General features: G+C 41.9%; 1 protein-coding gene and 1 long non-coding RNA gene across 3 annotated transcripts; both read left to right on the top strand.

Annotated features, from left to right (window-relative positions):
• The first annotated feature begins 790 nt into the window (after positions 1–790).
• Positions 791–12,566, top strand: LOC112224678 (G-protein coupled receptor family C group 5 member C). 2 transcript variants are annotated; one of them, XM_024388378.2, is made up of 5 exons: positions 791–1,117; positions 5,493–6,570; positions 10,090–10,190; positions 10,510–10,629; positions 11,296–12,566. In XM_024388378.2, exons 2-5 carry the CDS (start codon positions 5,508–5,510, stop codon positions 11,326–11,328), a joined length of 1,317 nt encoding a protein of 438 aa, XP_024244146.1. In that variant the 5' UTR covers positions 791–1,117; positions 5,493–5,507; the 3' UTR covers positions 11,329–12,566. The 2 variants fall into 2 exon arrangements, with proteins under 2 accessions (XP_024244146.1, XP_024244145.1); XM_024388377.2 differs by having other exon boundaries at positions 10,507–10,629.
• On the top strand, positions 7,163–8,162 carry LOC121840737. Its single transcript, XR_006079866.1, has 2 exons — positions 7,163–7,510; positions 7,557–8,162. It is a non-coding gene; the product is annotated as an uncharacterized LOC121840737 (long non-coding RNA).
• Positions 12,567–26,878: the final 14,312 nt, after the last annotated feature.

Below are 26,878 nucleotides of genomic sequence, written 5' to 3'. Positions count from 1 at the left end.
TGTTAACTAGTAGCCTACATGGAGGACACTGCCACCAGGTGTCTCTGATGTCAAAGTGATCAACAGTTGGACTAGTAGCCTACATGGAGGACACTGCCACCAGGTGGCTCTGATGTCAAAGTGATCAACAGTTGGACTAGTAGCCTGGTAAGCCCTGCACTGCCACCAGGTGTCTCCTCATTCCTCCTCTGATGAAATACAGATTTTTCTCTTAACAGTGTGTGTGCAGATGCACAGCTAGGCTATTGACACATTGGGGGTGTCTATATATTTCATCATAGACTATACATGATCTGAGGAGAGGCACGAATATATCGACTACTTTATGTACAATGGTCTATTTCTAGTCTTGATGACCCAATGGCAAAGATACATTATGTTCGACTCACCTCGGTCAAATGGAGCAGCTTGGACAGAGAGCGCACTAGAGGCGCGCAAAACCTTTGAGCTACTTCCTGTGCTATTAACTATTTAATTATTCGAACTAGACACCTTTCATCCCTGCTTAATTAAAAAGACAAAACGTGACTTGTATTATTCAATTTAGAGTAACACTAACTGTTCTCCAACCCTACCCTGTTTGTAGGCTATTCATCAAAATAGTGTGTGTGTGCGTGCGCAAGAGAGAGAGAAGGTGTGTGTGTGTGTGTGCGAGAGAGAGAGAAGGCGTGTGTGTGTGCGAGAGAGAGAAGGCGTGTGTGTGTGTGTGTGTGTGGGTGAGTGTGCGAGAGAGAGAGAGAGAGAGAGACGGCGTGTGTGTGTGCGAGAGAGAGAGAGAGAGGCAGTCTCTATCCAGGGACCAATCGCTCCTCTGTCCACATCACAGCCACAGGACTTCAGCACCTAGTCGCCTATTTTTGTGAGATCCAGCCCTGATTTCAATATTTCAACATTTTACTAAAAGCAGTGAGTGCAGTGTCATTAGGGCTCATTTAAAAACAACTTGACACGGCATATACACGACATTTTCAAAAGAGCTATTACCTTTTAACCCACTGGATAGGCTACCTGGAGACGATGTTGAGCGCGTTTTCTATCGTTGTGGCTTAGAACAGGTGAACGAATAGCGACATTATCAAAGACCACCAAGAACAAAACACTGATCAGACACCCGAAGGTAAGGTCCTCTACAGATTCATTTCATAGTGAAAAGAGGTAGTGGGGGTACAGCGACTTACGCACGGTCTAATAGTGACACTCCAAATACATAGACTATGACTTTTTGAAAAGTGTTCCCAAAAATATAAATATTTAATAGTTGGTTAAAAGCCTATAATTGAGCCTCGGGGATCCGCTTATCTGTTTTTAGCAACGCTATTTACACACTAGCGTTGCTAGGAATCGGCTTGCAAAAAAAAACAGAATAGTCTGCCAGAAACTAAATACAATTCTATTTCAATTTACTCTGCCCGATTCTGTAGTGCTGGTTCCTTATGCAGGAAGGGAATTATTATTATTGTTTACCTTTATTTTGATAGGCAAGTTAGTTAAGAACAAATTCTTATTTTCAATGACAGCCTAGGAACAGTGGGTTAACTACCTGTTCAGGGGCAGAACAACAGATTTGTACCTTGTCAGCTCGGGGGTTTGAACTTGCAACCTTCCAGTTACTAGTCCAACGCTCTAACCACTAGGCTACCCTCCCGCCCAAAATTGAGAAAAAACATCTAATAAAACATCAATTTAAACTGCAATATGTAACTTTTGGGGTGACCCCACCATATTCACATAGAAATGTGAGTTATAAATCTGTCATTCGGTAAATCTGTTCTATGTGCACTATTTCTATGCTTCACATTCTTAAGTTTCATTTTTTGGGGGTATTTTACTTTTGGTTTAATTGGTTTGAAAGAGTGATATTCTGTGGAGTGATTTGTCAGAGCTTCCCGTTCTATCTTTCTGGGTTTTCACTGGTTTTGTGTCGAACCACCTGCAACTGGACACAGACATAAGATACGTTTTACCCAGAATCGAGAACGAAGACGGTATCCCCACATTGAGAACCCCTATGTTAACATATATTGAGAACCCCTGTGTTAACATACATTGAGAACCCCTGGGTTAACATATATTGAGAACCCCTGTGTTAACATACATTGAGAACCCCTGGGTTAACATATATTGAGAACCCCTGGGTTAACATATATTGAGAACCCCTGTGTTAACATATATTGAGAACCCCTGGGTTAACATATATTGAGAACCCCTGGGTTAACATATATTGAGAACCCCTGGGTTAACATATATTGAGAACCCCTTGGTTAACATATCCATGGGTTTTTGTTTGGTTACTGCATGCCACCGAGACCTTGACTCTCTCTTTTAGTCTCTCTGTGTGTGTGTGTCTATGCCTATATACGTGTTTATATGTGTGATAAGATCTCAACAATTGGCTCTCCATACTTCCTCCCGCCACAAACAATTGACTACCTGTTTTGCTACTTACTCCCTAGTGCCCAACACAAACTTATTTACATTATTGGCAGAATTGCCAAGAAAATGGTATTACATGAGGGTTATTGAATTAAGGCACATGGAAATACAGAAAGAAGGATGTCTTTCTTACGGCTGAGCAGTGGCTTCATGGCAGGAAACTGAACAGCATTTGCCACCACAACAACACCATCAAGGGAGGAGGTGAGGTCCCTGGGAGAGTGGTGCCAGGAAAATAACCTCTCTCTCTCAATGTCAACAAAACAAAGGAGCTGATCGTGAACTTCGGGAAACAGCAGAGGGAGCACACCCCTATCCACATCGAGGGAACCGCAGTGAAGGTAGAAAGCTTTGAGTTCCTCAGCGTACACATCACTGATGATCTTAAATGATTCATCACCACACACAGTGTGGTGAAGAAGATGCAACAGCGCCTCTTCAAACTCAGGAGGCTGAAGAAATTTGGCTTGGCCCCTAAAATCCTCACAAACTTTTACAGATGCACAATTGAGAGCATCCTGTCGGGCTGTATCACCACCTGATACGGCAACTGCACCACCCGCAACTGCAGGGCTCTCCAGAGGGTGGTGTGGTCTACCCAACGCATCATCGGGGGCACACTACCTGCCCTCCAGGACACCTATGGCACCCAATGTCACAGGAAGGGCAAAAAGATCATCAAGGACATCAACCACCCGAGCCACGACCTGTTTACTCCGCTATCATCCAGAAGGCGAGGTCAGTAAAGGTGCCTCAAAGCTGTGACTGAGAGACTGAAAATCAGCTTCTATCTCAAGGCCATCCGACTGTTAAATAGCCATCACGAGCCGGCTCCCACTTGGTTACGCAACCCTGCACCTTAGAGGCTGCTGCCCTATATACATAGACTTGGAATTACTGGCCACTTTAACCTCTACATGACCCCCCACCTCGCGGGACAGTTGAGCTAACGTAGGCTAACATGATTAGCATGAGGTTGTACGTAACAAGAACATTTCCCAGGACATAGACATATCTGATATTGTCAGAAAGCTTAAATCCTTGTTAATCTAACTGCACTGTCCAATTTACAGTAGCTATTACAGTGAAAGAATACCATGCTATTGTTTGAGGAGAGTGCACAGTTATGAACTTGAAAATGTATCAATTAACAAATTTGGCGTATTTGGGCAGACTTGATACAACATTTTGAACAGAAATGCAATGGTTCATTGGATCAGTCTAACACATTGCACATACACTGTTGCCATCTAGTGGCCACAATTGAAATTGCGTCTAACCTGGAATAATATATTGTGACCTTTTTTCTTCTTCTTTGTATTATCTTTCACCAGATCTATTGTGTTATATTCTCCTACATTAATTTCACATTTCCACAAACTTCAAAGTGTTTCCTTTCAAATGGTATCAAGAATATGCACATCCTTGCTTCAGGTCCTGAGCTACGGGCAGTTAGATTTGGGTATGTAAATTTTAGGCTAGATTTGAAAAAAAGGGTCTGATCCTTTTTTAAACATCCTTCTTCAACCTGTCCCCTTCCCTTCATCTACACTGATTGAAGTGTATTTAACAAGTGTCATCAAATAGGTGATCATAACTTTCACCTGGATTCACCTGGTCAGCCTATGTCATGGAAAGAGCACGTGTTCCTAATGTTTTGTACACTCAGTGGACATGCATTGCTCCAACTATAACTTGAATTTGAGATGATGTGCCATGAGCCTTTTTAAAGCTTTGCCCTTGTGATGAGTTTGTCAAACTCATCGAAACAACCGCCAACTTTTTTGAAAATAAGCATCCCTACAGTAGACCAGACTTATTTGAATGCTGTGCCATGCCATTTCTCTCTGTCCCCGTCAAATTACATTACACTGAGCAGACATTTCATAACCAAATAGATCAAATCAAATTGTATTGGTCGCATACACATATTTAGCAGATGTTATTGCGCGTGTAGCGAAATGCTTGTGTTCCTAGCTCCAACAGTGCAGTAATATCTAAAAAACTATTCACAACAATACACACTAATCTAAAAGTAAAAGAATACAATTAAGAAATATATAAATTATTAGATCGAGCAATGTCAGAGTAGCATTGACTGAAATACAGTAGAATAGAAAACAGTATATTCATATGAGATGAGTAAAGTGGTGTGTAAACATTATTAATGTGACTAGTGTTCCCTTATTAAGCCTTGAACCATGGATTGTGTACGTGTGAATGGGTAAGACAAAAGATTTAAGTGCCATTGAACAGGGTATGGCAGTAGGTGCCAGGCACACAGGTTTGAGTGTGTCAGGAACGGCAACGTTGCTGGGTTTTTCACCCTCAACAGTTTCCCGTGTGTATCAAGAAGGTGGTCCACCACCCAAAGGACATTTAGCCAACTTGACACAACTGTGAATCAACATCCCTGTGGAACGCTTTCCACACCTCTTAGAGTCCATGCCTTGATCAATTGAGGGGAGGTGGGGGGGTTGAAACTCAATATTAAGAATATTAAGAAGGTGTTCCAAATGTGTTGTACACTGAGTGGTGTCTTGTGGTGTCTTGTGAGTGAATTTATATGGTGTGTGTGTGTGTGTGTGTGTGTGTGCTGTACTATACTGTATCCTCTGACCGTAAAAGAGTGTCTCAACTGACATTCCTAAGTGTTGTCATGCTGACACGGTGAACTCACTCTATATTTGTTTTTAAAGTCTTATCAATGATTCTCAAAAAGGGCTTGGATAAATGCGAGCTTCAGAAATTCCTCTGCTACCTCTGGTATAGGCTCTGGTATTTTTACACAGAAAAAAGTTGTAAAAATTAACATCTAAGCCATTTTAAACATAAATCAAATCTTTCCATCTGTTGTTTGTGTAAAGTGGGTATTCGCCGTTACTTCCTGATTACAGGATAATGTTTTCTGTTTGCTCTTGACTCATGTTTACCTGCTTGGGTGTTTCAAGAGTGACTCTTTAATGTATGACAACGACCCTGGTTTCTCTCTTCTCCCTCTTAAGAACCTTCTCATATGCCAACCTACTGAGTCTCTCCTTCTATCTCTGTGTCAACAGGTGCTGCCCAACAACATGGACCACACACTCCAGAGACTTCATCTCCTAGTCCCGACCGTCATCTCTCTCTGGTCTTTCCCCATCTCGATGGCTGCCAGTGTGACCCCAAGTGGGTGTGGCTCCAACGTAGGCTCCCTGTACTACAGCCTGTGTGACCTCAGTGCCGTATGGGGCATCGTGCTGGAAGCGTTGGCGGCGGCCGGCGTGCTGGTCTCCATCGTCCTCTTCATTGTCCTCCTGGCCAGCCTGCCCTTCATCACAGACAAGAATAGGATGTGCTCCGTGGGCCTCCATGCCTGCTTCCTGATCAGTACCCTGGGCCTCTTCTGCCTCACCTTCTCCTTCATCGTAGGGAAGGACTTCGCCACCTGTGCTTCGCGACGCTTCCTCTTTGGGGTGCTGTTCGCCGGGTGCTTCGCGTGTCTTCTCATGCAGTGTGTGAAGCTGAACCTCCTGGCCCGCAGGGGAGATCGGGGGCCCCGGGCCTCGGTGCTGTGTCTGGGAGCCCTGGGACTCTGGCTGGTGGAGGTGGTCATCAACACGGAGTGGCTGATCATCACTGTGGTTCGATATCCTCTCATGGTACTCAACGCTACAGGGATAGCACTTGGCACAGCCACAGACGTGCCTTGTAACATCGCCAACCGGGACTTTGTCATGGCGCTGATCTACGTATTGAATCTTCTCCTAGCTGTCATAGTGGCTTCCTTACCCACCCTGTGTGGGAAATACAAACAGTGGCGCAAGGAGGGAGCCTTCATCCTCGTCACGGGTCTCCTCTCTGTGTTCATCTGGGTGGCCTGGATCACCATGTACGTCTGGGGGAACCTGAGGACCGGCGGACCCAGCTGGGATGACCCTACCCTGGCCATCGCCCTGGTCAGCAACGCCTGGGTGTTCCTGATCCTCTACACCATCCCAGAGATATGCTCTCTGACCGGGGAAGAGGAGGGGGGCGCGCCAGGGTTCGGTGAGGACCTGAGCAGAGGTGTGGGCTATGAGAATATCCTGAGGGAGCAAGGAGCCCAGAGCATGTTTATGGAGAACAAGGCTTTCTCTATGGATGAGCCCAACTTCGGTATGTAGCCACACACATATACAGTACCGTACACATACACACACACATACTGTACTGTACACACACACACACACTGTAACGTGTACACACACACACATATACTGTACAGCACACACACACACACACACTCTTGGTGACCCACATAAATGACCTGGCTTCACTAATAAGTACACTTCACTAGATACCAGGATGTTTTCTCCACTTGCTAGCACATTACATACAGTTAATATATCTAATATATCTAATATATCTAATATATATATATATATCTAATATATCTGGCACATTACATCTAATATATCTAAAATATCTAACACATCTAATACATCTAAAATGTCTAATATATCTAACATACTTAACCCTTAGAAAGGGGAGGTTCAGCAGGTTCAGGAGGGTATGGGGCTTGTCAGCAGGTTCAGGAGGGTATGGGGCTTGTCAGCAGGTTCAGGAGGGTATGGGGCTTGTCAGCAGGTTCAGGAGGGTATGGGGCTTGTCAGCAGGTTCAGGAGGGTATGGGGCTTGTCAGCAGGTTCAGGAGGGTATGGGGCTTGTCAGCAGGTTCAGGAGGGTATGGGGCTTGCAGGTTCAGCAGGTTCAGGAGGGTATGGGGCTTGTCAGCAGGTTCAGGAGGGTATGGGGCTTGTCAGCAGGTTCAGGAGGGTATGGGGCTTGTCAGCAGGTTCAGGAGGGTATGGGGCTTGTCAGCAGGTTCAGGAGGGTATGGGGCTTGTCAGCAGGTTCAGGAGGGTATGGGGCTTGTCAGCAGGTTCAGGAGGGTATGGGGCTTGTCAGCAGGTTCAGGAGGGTATGGGGCTTGTCAGCAGGTTCAGGAGGGTATGGGGCTTGTCAGCAGGTTCAGGAGGGTATGGGGCTTGTCAGCAGGTTCAGGAGGGTATGGGGCTTGTCAGCAGGTTCAGGAGGGTATGGGGCTTGTCAGCAGGTTCAGGAGGGTATGGGGCTTGTCAGCAGGTGGGGCTTGTCAGCAGGTTCAGGAGGGTATGGGGCTTGTCAGCAGGTTCAGGAGGGTATGGGGCTTGTCAGCAGGTTCAGGAGGGTATGGGGCTTGTCAGCAGGTTCAGGAGGGTATGGGGCTTGTCAGCAGGTTCAGGAGGGTATGGGGCTTGTCAGCAGGTTCAGGAGGGTATGGGGCTTGTCAGCAGGTTCAGGAGGGTATGGGGCTTGTCAGCAGGTTCAGGAGGGTATGGGGCTTTCGTACGTATAGTCAGACACGTGAATGAAATAACATTGTTGTCTACATGTAACAATCTGCACACTCTACAGTTTATTTGTTCATATTCCAATGTACTTTTTTTTCAATGACCCCCGAATCTGAAATAAAATATCTTCCAAAACAGTAAGTTGAAAATAAACTGCGAGATGGACAAGAAAAGCTCAATGAATATCATTGAAACAGTACTGAATTTCACATCCAGTATACAGTAGAATCTGCATACCTTAAAGAATTTGATATGCTGATGTGGTTTTTATCCTATTGGCGACCAGAATCTGATCTCGCAGGCTGCAGCAAAGCCAGACAGGACACTGTCTCCTCTCCTCTCCTCTCATCCTCTCTCCTCTCCTCTCCTCTCCTCTCCTCTCCTCTCCTCTCCTCTCCTCTCCTCTCCTCTCCTCTCCTCTCCTCTCCTCTCCTCTCCTCTCCTCTCCTCTCCTCTCCTCTCCTCTCCTCCTCTCTCCTCTCTCCTCTCCTCTCCTCTCCTCTCCTCTCCTCTCCTCTCCTCTCCTCTCCTCTCCTCTCCTCTCCTCTCCTCCTCTCTCCTCTCCTCTCCTCTCCCCTCCCCTCTCCTCTCCTCTCCTCTCCTCTCCTCTCCTCTCCTCTCCTCTCCTCTCCTCTCCTCTCCTCTCCTCTCTTCTCTTCTCTTCTCCTCTCCTCTCCTCTCCTCTCCTCTCCTCTCCTCCTCCTCTCTCCTCTCCCTCTCCTCTCTCTCCTCTCCTCTCCTCTCCTCTCCTCTCCTCTCCTCCTCTCTCCTCTCCTCTCCCTCCCCTCTCTCCTCTCCTCTCTCTCTCCTCTCCTCTCCTCTCCTCTCCTCTCCTCTCCTCTCCTCTCCTCTCCTCTCTTCTCTTCTCCTCTCCTCTCCTCTCCTCGCCTCGCCTGTCCCCTCCCACTCTATCTCTTTGATGCTGCTCCACCTGCCCTCGGCTTGCCCTGGCCTCACCTCTTCACAACCAAATGTCACCCTGTTTCCTATATAGGGCACTACATTTGACCAAAGGCACTGGTCAAAAGTAGTGCACTTTATAGGGAATAGGGGGCCATTTGGGATGCCGGCAATGGTTTAGGTCAGAGTGGGAGGGAGGGATAATAGCACGTGTTAATGCGGATGGCGCCACATGAGTTAGCAGCTCTGTCCTGACTGAGGTTAACCTACTGTATGTCCTGGTCTGTTGAGATCAGCTGGCACCAGGTGACTCGTCTCTAGACAGACAGGTTAGATTTGATTTGATTTTGGCCTCCCACAATGTACCAATGTTCCGGCACGTTGCCCAAGGTCTGGGAACATATCAATACAGTATCAGAACACATACAGTGTTTAGCCAGTTTATACTGAGTGGAGAATCATGTTTGATCAAATAAAAGGAACAAAAATATAATGAGCCCTCCGCTATCTGTCCTCTGACACATCAGTTGCCATAGCAAACTAATAATGAAGTGAGAACAGAGAATGTTTTGACAAAAATAACCCTTCCATATTTGGCGATTTTATATTCATGTTTAACTATTATTAAATATTAACAGGAAAATGATGTTTGCTTTTAAAAACTAATCAACCTTTTCTGGGAGAGACTGAGAAACGAAGGATGATATCTGTCGTGATGACAGAGAGCTATGAAACCAGAAAAAGTCCTTCATTGTCTTTGTTTATCCTGAGGACTTATTTAAACATTTAACCAACCAAATCCTCTCTCTCTCCCACACATATATTCCATTCCCACCGGTCTACCAGGTGACTCAATGGGATTTACATGTCCAGGACAAAACAGTGACCTAACCAGTATACCATGCATACACATACACACACAAACACACACTCGTCAGCTTGCCCCAACATCACTGTTTGTGTTTGCGTTAACGTGCTGTCTCAATAGCAAACAAGGTGTGGCAACAGTGTCATGGTAGGCAGATATTTCACAGGGAGGACCAGGCAATTCCCCCTGGGGGAAAACGAAAAATGCCTCTCACATTAACCAAGCATTATCCATCCTACCTGTATAGAGGACTGCACATTTGACTGCACAGTGGAGATAATAGACAAATCGCCTGCGTCTGTTGTTTATGATCTTGTCATGGTGGTTGAATAGAACAAGCTACTATGACTGGTTGCTTGGGAACACTGAATACCCAGAGGATACTGCTTGAATGCGCCCGTGAATGTCTGACTACGTGGATTTGATTGAGATTTAGGATTTGAAGACGTGATGATATAAAGAAAGCATCCCATTGTCCCGACATAAACACTGAGTGTGCGAAACATTATGTTTTCTTGTTATTTTCCCTCGCAGGTCCCAAAGTTGTGTCTCCATACAGCGGCTATAGTGGTCAGAGCCACCATTCTGTCTACCAGCCCACTGAGCTGGCTCTCATCAGCAGGGGAATGGGGAATGTGAGTACTGGACATCAATTGTTTGTCCATGCACACACACACACACATGTACGGGCGCGACACACACACACATGTACGGGCGCGACACACACACACATGTACGGGCGCGACACACACACACATGTACGGGCGCGACACACACACACATGTACGGGCGCGACACACACACACTGCCACAGGTTGTTGTGTTTTTAGATGATTTCATAAAAAGAAAGAGGGATCTTTATTCATATCCATTGTGTTTAAATATTCTTCCGTTCTCTTTCGTGTGGATCATGATGAGCATGTTGTGTTCCTTGTGTATCTCTGGTCGCAGCAGGAAATGTCTCACATCCCCCGAGCCTCCACCAACAACAGCTCCGTGGCCCACAGCGGGGGCAGTATCCTGTCGGGTCGCACCGACAAGACAGCAGACTCGCAGACCCAGCAGGGCCACAGTGTAGGTGGAGATAGAAAGACCCTGTGATGCGTTCCAAAATGGCACCCTATTCCCTTCGTAGTGCTACTTTTGACCAGAGCCCTGAACAAAAGTAGTGCACTAAATAGGGAATAGGGTGCCATTTGGAACTCGTACCCGCTGTCCTCTGACATATTCTCCTCACCTCTCTCCCTGTCCGTTCTCCTCTTCTCCTCTGAGAATGGTGCAAAATACAGTCCTCGCCTCCCTCTCTTAGCATTGGGGGGGGTATTTTGGCTACAAAGGTGGATACTGTATACAGTAAACACACACAATCACAATGCATTCCTTCTCGGTCTCCGTTTCACCTTGACAAGCCTGTCACTTAAGTTTCTTCCTGGTCTTGTACTGTCGTCTTGTCTTATTGGACGGTTTCTATCTCTACATTCCTCTGAAATATGTGGTTGTTTTTTGTCCATCCCATCTGTTTCTCTTATTGCTTTGGATCAGTTGTCTCTTTTCACTTCGTTCTTCCTGTGGGTTTCTGACTTTGTCCCGGTGTTAACAGCCTTTCCTTTGACCTTCAGTGCAGTTTTTTCCCCCACACACATAGTTCGTTAGCACTGTCATTACACTATGCCTATTTATATGACATTAGGTCTATATCGTTTTTGTTAACAATATCTCTCTATCTTTTTCTGTTTTCAGGGGAATGGACTGCAGAAGATATCCCAGTGGTGAACACAGACTACTTTACACCTCTCTCCTCAAGACAGATTTATTGCTACAGTTTCCTTATGTTGACTCTATTTTGCTGTTGTCCATTGCATCCTTGATATGAGCTGGTTTTAACGGGACCCATCACAATGAGGCCTACCTGAACTCTGACCTATCAGCCTATCAGACTCCAGAGGTGACGTTTAGGTGAACGACACAAACAGTTTGCCCTTTGTAAAACCCCTAAAGATTGGACAGTCCTGTGTACGACATAACCCTCTATTGATAGATGGACAGTGTCCAACAGGTCTGTCTATCCCTGTTCCAGTCCCTGCCCCATCTGTCTGTCTGACAGAAGTCAAAGCAACCAACAGAGAGCAGGCCCATGGCGTTGGGAGAGAACAATACCTTTTGCAGAGGTCACCTCTGACTATGAGCTGAGCTCTCCGCTGGACACACTGTGACAGATGAAATGTGAGCTAACAGCATGGAATACTAGTCTCACTCTCTCTTAGCATGTGGGGGTGTATTTAGGCTACAAAGATAGATATACATACACACAGACACACACACACACACACACAATAGTCACATACACAGTAGTCACGTGGAAGTGCAGCCAACAACAGGATCAGTCAAGGGAGGGGGGCAACTGGTGTGATGGGATAAACCTGTCATCCCAGTGTTCTCAGAAGAGGACCCCTTAACAGTGGAACATTCCATACCTGGAACACCCTCTATGGTTCCATGGAATCTTGGAAAAGGTCTCTTCTGTCACGGGGGATACCTACCTAACACTAATGCACTCATTTATAGGTTTAGCATACAGAAAGTGTGCACTTTTGAGCTTTCAATTGAAGTAAGTGTCGATATTATTATGTCAATGTTTAGTGCCTGGCTTGTGAATGGGTATCACTTCCAGAAAGTTAAAATTGCTATTTCAATTTGTAGCTAAAGGTTGTTGAATGACCTAATGTTAATGCCATGCCAATGAATGGCTTCTCACTACATATGTATGGAATCACTTGTTGTATGAATTGTTGTATGAATTTGGAAATATGATATTTAAGACATTTACAGTAATTACTTCTCTTGTAATCAGTTTTGAGCCAACACCTGTAAATGAAATCCTGAATGTTCAATCTAATATGATGTTGTAAAGCAACAGTGAGTGAATCGATTGGTTGAACATACTGTATCAACAGCCATTGATGTCTGAAAGAAAAATGAAAATCTAAATAAACATTTAATGGTGAAGTACATACAGTCCAGAGAATCTGTCATAATAAATCATATATTATACCTAATACTGTTATTTACCCTAATACTGTTAATACCTAATACTGTTAATACCTAATACTGTTATTTACCCTAATACTGTTAATACCTAATACTGTTAATACCTAATACTGTTATTTACCCTAATACTGTTAATACCTAATACTGTTAATACCTAATACTGTTATTTACCCTAATACTGTTAATACCTAATACTGTTAATACCTAATACTGTTATTTACCCTAATACTGTTAATACCTAATACTGTTAATACCTAATACTGTTATTTACCCTAATACTGTTATTTACCTTAATACTGTTAATACCTAATACTGTTATTTACCCTAATACTGTTAATACCTAATACTGTTAATACCTAATACTGTTATTTACCCTAATACTGTTAATACCTAATACTGTTAATACCTAATACTGTTAATAACTAATACTATTATTTACCCTAATACTGTTATTTACCCTAATACTGTTAATACCTAATACTGTTAATACCTAATACTGTTATTTACCCTAATACTGTTAATATCTAATACTGTTAATACCTAATACTGTTAATAACTAATACTATTATTTACCCTAATACTGTTAATACCTAATACTGTTAATACCTAATACTGTTAATAACTAATACTATTATTTACCCTAATACTGTTAATACCTAATACTGTTAATAACTAATACTGTTAATACCTAATACTGTTAATACCTAATACTGGTATTTACCCTAATACTGTTAATAACTAATACTGTTAATAACTAATACTGTTAATACCTAATACTGTTACTACCTAATACTGTTAATACCTAATACTGTTAATACCTAATACTGGTATTTACCCTAATACTGGTATTTAACCTAATACTGTTAATACCTAATACTGTTAATACCTAATACTGGTATTTACCCTAATACTGGTATTTACCCTAATACTGGTATTTACCCTAATACTGGTAATACCTAATACTGTTAATACCTAATACTGTTAATACCTAATACTGGTATTTACCCTAATACTGGTATTTACCCTAATACTGTTAATACCTAATACTGTTAATACCTAATACTGTTAATACCTAATACTGTTAATACCTAATACTGTTATTTACCCTAATACGGTTAATACCTAATACTGGTATTTACCCTAATACTGTTAATACCTAATACTGTTATTTACCCTAATACGGTTAATACCTAATACTGGTATTTACCCTAATACTGTTAATACCTAATACTGTTAATAACTAATACTGTTAATAACTAATACTGTTAATACCTAATACTGTTACTTACCCTAATACTGTTAATACCTAATACTGTTAATACCTAATACTGTTAATACCTAATACTGTTACTTACCCTAATACTGTTAATACCTAATACTGTTATTTACCCTAATACTGTTAATACCTAATACTGTTAATAACTAATACTGTTAATACCTAATACTGTTAATACCTAATACTGTTAATACCTAATACTGTTAATACCTAATACTGTTAATACCTAATACTGTTAATACCTAATACTGTTACTGTTAATACCTAATACTGTTAATACCTAATACTGTTAATACCTAATACTGTTAATACCTAATACTGTTAATACCTAATACTGTTACTACCTAATACTGTTAATACCTAATACTGTTAATACCTAATACTAATACTGTTAATACCTAATACTGTTAATACCTAATACTGTTATACCTAATACTGTTAATACCTAATACTGTTAATACCTAATACTGTTAATACCTAATACTGTTAATACCTAATACTGTTATACCTAATACTGTTACCCTAATACTGTTAATACCTAATACTGTTAATACCTAATACTGTTAATACCTAATACTGTTACTACCTAATACTGTTACTACCTAATACTGTTAATACCTAATACTGTTAATACCTAATACTGTTATTAATACTGTTACCTAATACTGTTAATACCTAATACTGTTAATACCTAATACTGTTAATACCTAATACTGTTAATACCTAATACTGTTAATACCTAATACTGTTAATACCTAATACTGTTAATACCTAATACTGTTAATACCTAATACTGTTAATACCTAATACTGTTAATACCTAATACTGTTAATACCTAATACTGTTAATACCTAATACTGTTAATACCTAATACTGTTAATACCTAATACTGTTAATACCTAATACTGTTAATACCTAATACTGTTAATACCTAATACTGTTAATACCTAATACTGTTAATACCTAATACTGTTAATACCTAATACTGTTAATACCTAATACTGTTAATACCTAATACTGTTAATACCTAATACTGTTAATACCTAATACTGTTAATACCTAATACTGTTAATACCTAATACTGTTAATACCTAATACTGTTAATACCTAATACTGTTAATACCTAATACTGTTAATACCTAATACTGTTAATACCTAATACTGTTAATACCTAATACTGTTAATACCTAATACTGTTAATACCTAATACTGTTAATACCTAATACTGTTAAATACTGTTAATACCTAATACTGTTAATACTGTTAATACCTAATACTGTTAATACCTAATACTGTTACCCTAATACTGTTAATACCTAATACTGTTAATAACTAATACTGTTAATACCTAATACTGTTAATACCTAATACTGGTATTTACCCTAATACTGTTAATACCTAATACTGTTAATAACTAATACTGTTAATACCTAATACTGTTAATACCTAATACTGTTACTACCTAATACTGTTAATACCTAATACTGTTAATAACTAATACTGTTAATATCTAATACTGTTAATAACTAATACTGTTAATACCTAATACTGTTAATACCTAATACTGGTATTTACCCTAATACTGTTAATACCTAATACTGTTAATACCTAATACTGGTATTTACCCCAAAATATCTAAAAACCCGTTTTTCATTGTGGGGTGTTTTGTGTAGATTGCTGAGTTTTTTATTTAATTTAATCAAATTTAGATAAAGGCTGTATCGTAACAAAATATGGAACAAGTCAAGGGGTCTGAATCCTTTCCGAATGCACTGTATATGCTAGTCTCCCTATGCAGATGGTTTGCCTCTCACGTTAACAAAGTTTCAACATACTGTTGCCCTGGGTATGGGATTTCCCAGACTAGATTCAGGTAACTGCCAAAATGAAGGACATAAAGTGTCTTCATAGGGTGTTGGGTCACCACGAGCCAGAACAGCTTCAATGCACCTGGCATATATATTCTACAAGTGTCTGGTAATCTACTGGACGGATGTGACACCATTCTTCCACAACAAATTCCATTATTTGGTGTTTTGTGGTGGAAAAACGTGTTCAATTAAATCAAATCAAATCAAATCACATTTTATTGGTCACATATACACATGGTGTTAATATACACAGATGTTAATGCGAGTGTAGCGAAATGCTTGTGCTTCTAGTTCCGACAATGCAGTAAGAGATCTGGTGGCTGAGACGGCCATGGCATATGGTTTACATCATCTTCATGCTCATCAAAACATTCATTGACCACTCGTGCCCTGTGAATGGGGGCATTGTCATCCTGGAAGAGAACACTCCCATCTGGATAGAAATGATTCACCATAGATTAAAGGTGATCACTCAGACTGGCTGTGTATTTATTGACACTTACCTTGCCCTCTAAGGGGTTGAATGGACCTAAACCAAACCAGGAAAACACACCCCACACTATAATAGAGCCACCAGAACACTAACTCTCTCTCTCTACCTCTCTCTACCTCTGTCTCTACCTCTACCTCTCTCTACCTCTCTCTACCTCTCTCTCTCTCTCTACCTCTCTCTACCTCTCTCTCTCTCTCTACATCTCTCTCTCTACCTCTCTCTACCTCTACCTCTCTCTACCTCTCTCTCTCTACCTCTCTCTCTACCTCTCTCTCTCTACCTCTCTCTACCTCTCTCTCTCTACCTCTCTCTCTACCTCTCTCGCTCTACCTCTCTCTCTCTACCTCTCTCTACCTCTCTCTCTCTCTACCTCTCTCTCTCTACCTCTCTCTACCTCTCTCTCTCTCTACCTCTCTCTCTACCTCTCTCTACCTCTCTCTACCTCTCTCTACCTCTACCTCTCTCTACCTCTCTCTGCCTCTCTCTACCTCTACCTCTCTCTACCTCTCTCTACCTCTACCTCTCTCTACCTCTACCTCTCTCTACCTCTCTCTACCTCTACCTCTCTACCTCTCTCTACCTCTACCTCTCTCTACGTCTCTCTCTCTACCTCTACCTCTCTCTCTCTCTACCTCTCTCTACCTCTCTCTCTACCTCTCTCTCCCTCTCTCTCTCTACCTCTCTCTCTCTACCTCTCTCTCTCAACCTCTCTCTCTCAACCTCTCTCTCTCAACCTCTCTCTCTCTCTACCTCTACCTCTCTCTACCTCTCTCTCTCTCTACCTCTCTACCTCTCTCTCTCTCTCTCTCTCTCTCTCTCTACCTCTCTCTACCTCTCTCTCTCTCTACCTCTCTCTACCTCTCTCTACCTCTCTCTCTCTCTACCTCTCTCTACCTCTCTCTCTCTCTCTCTCTACCTCTCTCTCTCTCTCTACCTTTCTCTCTCTCTACCTCTCTCTCTCTCTCTCTCTACCTCTCTCTACCTCTCTCTCTCTCTACCTCTCTATCTCTCTCTCTCTCTCACACATAATTTCCATAGCCACCTGTGATAAGGGCCTCTGTGGAACTCCCCTCAGGGTCTCTGCTTCAGAGTGAGCATGCCTTCTAAATGGCCCCCTATTCCCTATATAGTGCACTTATTTTGCCCAGAGTCTTCATGTGCTAGAAGGCTCCAACATCAGGTCAGTTAAGGCATAACAACACAGGGAGACTGTTTTTAAGTTATGTTTAAATGGAGAGTGGTATAGTGAGATTGCTAAAAGGATGTAGGGCAGTGTGTTGCGTTCACTGCCAAGAAAGTGCTTTTGTTTGTAAGAGAGCCGGCCTCTGTTGGCTTTCGCTCCCCTCATTTGTTTTGCCTGTAATTTTACTAAACCATAAATCTCCCACGAAGGGCCGGTGTGTATTTGAATAGAACAGATAAGTTCATGTACTGCACAGTCAGGTAGTTGCTAGTCTCTTGTTATAGACTGTTAATATTATCGAGTAGCTGGGACAGTGTATTGGAAATGTGGTTATGTTTGATTAGGTTGTTGTGGAAAAGGATAACATAAATTTGTTAGTGTACACAAACAAATGACAGAAGAATTGTTTGGGAGAAGGTCATTTCTGCAGCATTATTTTCTCGGTGTGTATTACCGATATCCAGATGGTCTGATCCACCGGTGGAGAAAGAGGATTGGAAAAGCAGTCATGGTTATTTTCATAATAGCGTGTCATTACATAATGTACCGTACCGTACGTGGTCATGGCAATGTGTCATTTAAACTGACTGGTATTAGATGGATGGAACGATACCAATCATCAAAGGGGATGGAAATAATGAATCTAGGTTTGTATAATCCTTTTTCTGCCTTTGATATGAAAGATACCATATGTCTATCCATAGTCCTCTCCCTGGTTGTATTATGACAACATAAGAGAGGCCAAAAGTAAGACAGGATATAGTATAGTACTGGTTTATGGTCCAGAATATCCACGTGTGTGTTCATATACAAAAATAGGGTTCTGAAGGGGTTCTCTGTGGAGGGATAGGTTTCTACCAAGAACCGTTTTCATCTGAAGAACTTTTTTGGAAAACCAGGGTTCTTTAAAAAAGGCAAAGGGTTCTACCTAGAATCTTTAACATCCTAAGAACCCTTTTTTGGAAGAAAGGGTTCTTTGATGATTCTTTGGAAGGCAAGAAGGGTTCTACCTAGAATCTTTAACATCCTAAGAACCCTTTTTTGGAAGAAAGGGTTCTTTGATGATTCTTTGGAAGGCAAGAAGGGTTCTACCTAGAATCTTTAACATCCTAAGAACCCTTTTTTGGAAGAAAGGGTTCTTTGATGATTCTTTGGAAGGCAAGAAGGGCTCTACCTAGAATCTTTAACATCCTAAGAACCCTTTTTTGGAAGAAAGGGTTCTTTGATGATTCTTTGGAAGGCAAGAAGGGTTCTATGTATTTTTTATTGTTTTTTAAATAGTGCCTGAACATTAGTGTTTACCTCAGTGTTTCAACTTTAACATCAGGCGTTGAGTACTCAGATCAGTTTAAAAAGAGATAGGTGTGACTATGTTTTAAACAACACCTGTATGGGAATATTGGTGCATATGTCTACTATTCCCTTCATCATTTGACATATACAGTACTGACAGTACTAGTTGATTTCTTTGCATGATTTTCTGGGATTTTATTGAGCAGTGTATGAGGATAGAAGGGCGTACGAGTGAACCAGAAGTGTACACCGTAAATTGACCACTTTTACACTGTTAATTTTTCAGTGTAACATATTTTGATTTCGGAGTTCAAACAACACTCAGTGGTGTAAGAGAACCCCCGTGTTGATGTTAATAACCAGAGTTGAGAGTGATTGAGTAAAACACTCAGCCATGACCCCCAGTTGTTTACCTGTTATCCTTGGCAGTGACCGTGGAGAAATGTGAGTATCTGGGATGGGCTACTTATGTCTGTTATGCTGGGACCACCCTATACGGGGCTATAGTCTCAGGTCTATAAAGGATAAGGATAGACTGAGAGGAGGGTATGAATGAGTTTGAATGTGTTGTCTGTCCTCTATCCTCGTCCCCATGTCAACATGCCATAAACCGACTTTTACTCTGCTGCCTCCTCATTCTTGAAACCATGGAAACTAAAACTAATCAACATAAACATTAAAGTATGGTAGCACCTTCACTCACTCACACATACACACTCACACAATCTCTCACACTCACCACTCCGACTTGACAAGCACTTTCACCCCACCCCAGCCCCCTTAAAACCAAGGCTTGTAATTTCACTGTCCCTCAATTAACCCCTGGTTTACTTTGCACCCCTTACTGGTTTACTTTGCACCCCTTACTGGTTTACTTTGCACCCCTTACTGGTTTACTTTGCACCCCTTACTGGTTTACTTTGCACCCCTTACTGGTTCACTTTGCACCCCTTACTGGTTCACTTTGCACCCCTTACTGGTTTACTTCGCACCCCTTACTGGCAAGAATGCATTTGCGGCACTTTGCTAAAAGCTACCTAGAATCAAGTGAATAATCGTCCAATTATCACCATCAAAGTAAAACTAGCAGTGCTCAAGGGCACTTGAGGTAAAACTAGCAGTGCTCAAGGGCACTTGAGGTAAAACTAGCAGTGCTCAAGGGCACTTGAGGTAAAACTAGCAGTGCTCAAGGGCACTTGAGGTAAAACTAGCAGTGCTCAAGGGCACTTGAGGTAAAACTAGCAGTGCTCAAGGGCACTTGAAGTAAAACTAGCAGTGCTCAAGGGCACTTGAGGTAAAACTAGCAGTGCTCAAGGGCACTTGAGGTAAAACTAGCAGTGCTCAAGGGCACTTGAGGTAAAACTAGCAGTGCTCAAGGGCACTTGAGGTAAAACTAGCAGTGCTCAAGGGCACTTGAAGTAAAACTAGCAGTGCTCAAGGGCACTTGAGGTAAAACTAGCAGTGCTCAAGGGCACTTGAGGTAAAACTAGCAGTGCTCAAGGGCACTTGAAGTAAAACTAGCAGTGCTCAAGGGCACTTGAAGTAAAACTAGCAGTGCTCAAGGGCACTTGAGGTAAAACTAGCAGTGCTCAAGGGCACTTGAGGTAAAACTAGCAGTGCTCAAGGGCACTTGAGGTAAAACTAGCAGTGCTCAAGGGCACTTGAGGTAAAACTAGCAGTGCTCAAGGGCACTTGAGGTAAAACTAGCAGTGCTCAAGGGCACTTGAGGTAAAACTAGCAGTGCTCAAGGGCACTTGAGGTAAAACTAGCAGTGCTCAAGGGCACTTGAAGTAAAACTAGCAGTGCTCAAGGGCACTTGAAGTAAAGTATGCAGTGTCACCAGGTTCATACTAATTGCTTGGACCATATTAACACACTCTCATATAATAAGGGTTTGGTTAGAGTACATGAGAGTGTTGTTCCCTGCGGTACACAAAGGTCAAAGGGTACACTTCAAGGGTGCACATATGAACTCACGCGGTACAGTTTGGTACCTTGTAGTTATAATGGGACATTTTTTTTACCCAGAGTATCATATGCCAGCTGAGTCTAAATGCTTAAATGGTGGTGGTGAACATGTGCCCCTGTTAGGGCGAAGGAGACGGTTCATTGCATTGGTTATCAACTGCACAGCGCAAACAGAGAGGAAATCTGAGAAACAGGCATCGTTGTGAGTGAGGCTGAGTATTTTTTGGGACTTTTTGGGGGATTTTACAGTAGAGGCATTACAAGGAATCCTGTCAATTAAGGCTCCGTCCTCACAGGCACCTGAGACTGTCAATAAAGGCTCCGTCCTCACAGGCTCCTGAGACTGTCAATAAAGGCTCCATCCTCACAGGCTCCTGAGACTGTCAATAAAGGCTCCGTCCTCACAGGCTCCTGAGACTGTCGATAAAGGCTCCGTCCTCACAGGCTCCTGAGACTGTCGATAAAGGCTCCGTCCTCACAGGCTCCTGAGACTGTCAATAAAGGCTCCATCCTCACAGGCACCTGAGACTGTGTAGTGATGTTATTTGAACTGTGATGGAACGAGTGGGATGTATATACATATATATATTTTTTTTTATTCCAAAAGAAGCTAAATGTCACATTGTGAAATCATGTGATTTTCCGTAAGGTGATGTAACGTGATACGCTTTGTCATTCTCATCTTTGATGGGCAGAGAGGATGGTGTTATGAAAGGCTCCTCTCCTTGTTCGTTCGGTGTCTCCCTTCTAGCCACATTTTCATTTTCCATTTGTTCTGTCTTTGTCTTATCAGTCTCAACCAATTACATTATTATTTAACCCTCTGTTCCCCATGTTGTATTTGTGAGTTGTCTCGTGGATGATTGTCATTGCACTTTTGTTTTAGAGGTGTGTTTTTACACTTGTATGTGTTATGTGCTGTCATTAGTTAACCGATATTAAAGTGGGCCTGTTTATTATACTCTGCTCTCCTGCACTTGACTTCGCCTCCCATATACACGCCTAACAGATGGACAACCGGATATTTCAAAGAGGATCCAATGTACATTAAAACCCATTATGTGAACAGCAACTGGGTCTTTAACAACAGCTGATGTATCATGTAAGAGCAGGGAGGTTAAGTACAGAGATGTGGTTCTTTGTCTCAGCGCCGCCCACATGATGACTCTGTTACACAATGGATGCATCTCAAATGATTCCATATTCACTATAGAGTGGAGTCTCACTACATAGGTAATGTTCCATTTGGAAAGTGCTCTCTTTCTGAGGCCAAGAGAAGTCTCCTACATATTGGAAAGAGGTGTCTCCTACATATTGGAAAGAGGAGTCTCCTACATATTGTAAAAAGAGTCTCCTACATATTGTAAAGAGGAGTCTCCTACATATTGTAAAAAAGAGTCTCCTACATATTGTAAAGAGGAGTCTCCTACATATTGTAAAAACGAGTCTCCTACATATTGTAAAGAGGTGTCTCCTACACATTGTAAAGAGGAGTCTCCTACATATTGTAAAGAGGTGTCTCCTACATATTGTAAAGAGGAGTCTCCTACATATTGTAAAAAAGAGTCTCCTACATATTGTAAAGAGGAGTCTCCTACATATTGTAAAAACGAGTCTCCAACATATTGGAAAGAGGAGTCCCCTACATATTGTAAAGAGGAGTCTCCTACATATTGTAAAGAGGAGTCTTCTACATTGTCAAGAGGAGTCTCCTACATATTGTAAAGAGGAGTCTTCTACACATTGCCAAGAGGAGTCTCCTACATATTGTAAAGAGGAGTCTCCTATATTGTCAAGAGGAGTCTCCTACATTGTAAAGAGGTGTCTCCTACATATTGCCAAGAGGTGTCTCCTACACATTGTAAAGAGGAGTCTCCTACATATTGTAAAGAGGTGTCTCCTACACATTGTAAAGAGGAGTCTCCTACACATTGTAAAGAGGAGTCTCCTACATATTGTAAAGAGGTGTCTCCTACACATTGTAAAGAGGAGTCTCCTACATATTGTAAAGAGGTGTCTCCTACACATTGTAAAGAGGAGTCTCCTACACATTGTAAAGAGGAGTCTCCTACATATTGTAAAGAGGTGTCTCCTACACATTGTAAAGAGGAGTCTCCTACACATTGTAAAGAGGAGTCTCCTACATATTGTAAAAACGAGTCTCCTACATATTGTAAAGAGGAGTCTCCTACATATTGTAAAGAGGAGTCTCCTACACATTGTAAAGAGGAGTCTCCTACATATTGTAAAAACGAGTCTCCTACATATTGTAAAGAGGTGTCTCCTACACATTGTAAAGAGGAGTCTCCTACATATTGTAAAGAGGTGTCTCCTACACATTGTAAAGAGGAGTCTCCTACATATTGTAAAGAGGTGTCTCCTACACATTGCCAAGAGGTGTCTCCTACACATTGTAAAGAGGAGTCTCCTACATATTGTAAAGAGGTGTCTCCTACATTATTGTAAAGAGGAGTCTCCTACATATTGTAAAGAGGTGTCTCCTACACATTGTAAAGAGGAGTCTCCTACACATTGTAAAGAGGAGTCTCCTACATATTGTAAAAACGAGTCTCCTACATATTGTAAAGAGGTGTCTCCTACACATTGTAAAGAGGAGTCTCCTACATATTGTAAAGAGGTGTCTCCTACATATTGTAAAGAGGAGTCTCCTACATATTGTAAAAACGAGTCTCCTACATATTGTAAAGAGGAGTCTCCTACATATTGTAAAGAGGAGTCTCCTACATATTGTAAAGAGGTGTCTCCTACATATTGCCAAGAGGTGTCTCCTACACATTGTAAAGAGGAGTCTCCTACACATTGTAAAGAGGTGTCTCCTACATATTGCCAAGAGGAGTCTCCTACATTGTCAAGAGGATTTCCGCCTTTCTAGTAAAAAATCTACACTTGAGATCAGACCATAAACTCAGAGGAAGAGAGAGGGAACCTTCCGAATCAATGTGAAAAACCCTGTCTGTGAACACAAGGTCACAGGAGCCATATCGATACAGTAGTGTTCCACGTCATTCTGTGGTCAGAGTATTCAGAGAGGCATCTCCTACCCTCATTTAATCTGTGTTCTGTGTCCATTGAGGTAGCAGAGATGTCACACGATTGTTTGCCCTTCCCAAACAGAGCATTGTTGCTTGTATTGACAACATCATAAAGCGGCAATCAGCAGTTGAAACAATAACAAAGCCCATCTTTCAGTGGGGCTTTCAGGGACGGGGCTGGAGAAATGTAACCACTCTAAAATTCGTAGATAAAGCTATGGATACAAGGACTAACCGTCTATGATATCAAAATTATAGTTTTAACCTTGTTGAGGTTATATAGTGTTTGTTTACATTTACTTTGTGTACACACATTGGAGTAAAAAAAAATGCATATTTTAAGTTCTGATGGGGTACAACAGTTGAACTAAGCTCATGAGGAGATTGGAGATTCCCATCTCACTCACTAGCTTTAAGAACCAGCTGTCAGAGCAGCTCACAGATCACTGCACCTGTTCATAGCCCATCTGTATACAGCCCATCTATCTACCTCATCCCCATACTGTATTTATTTATTTAGCTCCTTTTGCACCACAGTATCTCTACTTGCACATCCATCTTTTGCACATCTACCATTCCAGTGTTTAATTGCTATATTGTAATTACTTCGCCACCATGGCCTGTTTATTGCCTTAACTCCCTTATTTGACCTTATTTGCACTCACTGTATATAGACTTTTTGTTTTATTTTTGTTCTACTGTATTATTGACTGTATGTTTTGTTCATTCCATGTGTAACTCTGTGTTGTTGTATGTGTCGAACTGCTATGCTTTATCTTGGCCAGGTCGCAGTTGCAAATGAGATTGTTCTCAACTAGCCTACCTGGTTAAATAAAGGTGTTCTCAACTAGCCTACCTGGTTAAATAAAGGTGTTCTCAACTAGCCTACCTGGTTAAATAAAGGTGTTCTCAACTAGCCTACCTGGTTAAATAAAGGTGTTCTCAACTAGCCTACCTGGTTAAATAAAGGTGTTCTCAACTAGCCTACCTGGTTAAATAAAGGTGTTCTCAACTAGCCTACCTGGTTAAATAAAGGTGTTCTCAACTAGCCTACCTGCTTAAATAAAGGTGTTCTCAACTAGCCTACCTGGTTAAATAAAGGTGTTCTCAACTAGCCTACCTGGTTAAATAAAGGTGTTCTCAACTAGCCTACCTGGTTAAATAAAGGTGTTCTCAACTAGCCTACCTGGTTAAATAAAGGTGTTCTCTACTAGACTACCTGGTTAAATAAAGGTGTTCTCAACTAGCCTACCTGGTTAAATAAAGGTGTTCTCAACTAGCCTACCTGGTTAAATAAAGGTGTTCTCAACTAGCCTACCTGGTTAAATAAAGGTGTTCTCAACTAGCCTACCTGGTTAAATAAAGGTGTTCTCAACTAGCCTACCTGGTTAAATAAAGGTGTTCTCAACTAGCCTACCTGGTTAAATAAAGGTGTTCTCAACTAGCCTACCTGGTTAAATAAAGGTGTTCTCAACTAGCCTACCTGGTTAAATAAAGGTGAAATAAAATAAAACAATTAAAATGAGGCATTTCTAAGTTATATTCTTCAAAAATGCATGTAGAAACTGCAGATTGTCCCTTTAAGGCTTACACCTTGAACTGCCCCTTTAAGGTATTGTCACACACCTTGAATTGCCCCTTTAAGGCTTTGTCATTCACCTTGAACTGCCCCTTTAAGGCTTTGTCATTCACCTTGAACTGCCCATTTAAGGCTTTGTCATTCACCTTGAACTGCCCCTTTAAGGCTTTGTCATTCACCTTGAACTGCCCCTTTAAGGCTTTGTCATGGACCTTGATTGATAGGTGGTATGACTTTGTCTGTGTCCTGCTGACATCTGGGTCTGTGACTGTGTGCATTCTGGTCACTGAAGCCTTAGTATCGCTCGCAAGAACAGAAACAATATGCAAATGTCTGTGTTCCCATGAAAGGTAAGGTGTCAGTATTACATCACAACTCACTGTACCACATGCAAAGGGATAAATGGCTTGCTAAACAACTTTTGTCTGTGTTAATGATATCCTCATTTGATTTCACAATCACTGGACACCATTTCGGACACCACAGTGGACACCAAATTGAAGTCAGACTTTGATTGAAAACATTTGCGAAATGAGCTCAAACACTGGGACACCATATCACACACCACATTGGACACACTGGACAAAAGCAGCTGCAAAATGACTTTAAATATGTTACATTTATTTGTAGCCTAGGACTACAAACATGGGCATAATGGACTACAAACATGGGCATAATGGACTACAAACATGGGCATACTGGACTACAAACATGGGCATAATGGACTACAAACATGGGCATACTGGACTACAAACATGGGCATAATGGACTACAAACATGGGCATAATGGACTACAAACATGGGCATAATGGATCTATCAAATAAAGCCAGGAAATCAACTAAATGGCACAATCTGGACATATAAATCACTGACTGCGAGAAATTGATTGTAGTGTTTCTGTTATTGTTTACTGAAGCTATAAGTCTCTCTTTGACATTCATTAACATTTAAAGTGGTGTTTGACAGATTACCTCAGCTACGTGGTTCAGGAAGCCTCTGATTTTGGACTCATGAACCTGTGCTGAACCTCTGTCATGTTTACCAACGGGCTTACATCCCTACCGCTAGCAGCTCCACTGGGCCCCTGCCCTGCCAGAGGCCCCTTCTAACTGACTGACAGTGTTGCCATGCAGCGTCAGTATGCGGTCACCGGTCAGTAAGGTTATACAGTCCATAACAGGAGAAACGTAAGCTGCTTGCCAAATGGCATCATATTCCCTACAGTATATAGTGCACTATTTTTGACCAGAGCCCATTGGCCCATGAGCTACATCATAGGGAATAGGTTATAATTTAGAGTACACATTTACAGTGAGTTTTAGCCACTCTCAGTGCAAGTTACTACATCAATATGAGGATCGGTTTAGAATTCAGTTATGACCTAGAGCAGGGGTGGGCATCTCCAGTCCTCAAGGGCCTGATTGGTGTCACACTTTTCCACCATTTCCCACAGCTGATTAAACTAACGTCATTCTAAACTGAACATCATGTTTAGGTGATTATTGGAGTCAGGTGTGTTGGCTGGGGCTGGGGCTGACCTGTGGCACCAATCAGGCCC

Source organism: Oncorhynchus tshawytscha, linkage group LG25 (genome assembly GCF_018296145.1).
Source record: "Oncorhynchus tshawytscha isolate Ot180627B linkage group LG25, Otsh_v2.0, whole genome shotgun sequence".
Lineage (NCBI taxonomy): Eukaryota > Metazoa > Chordata > Actinopteri > Salmoniformes > Salmonidae > Oncorhynchus > Oncorhynchus tshawytscha.
This window is presented reverse-complemented; position numbering and strand designations above follow the sequence as displayed.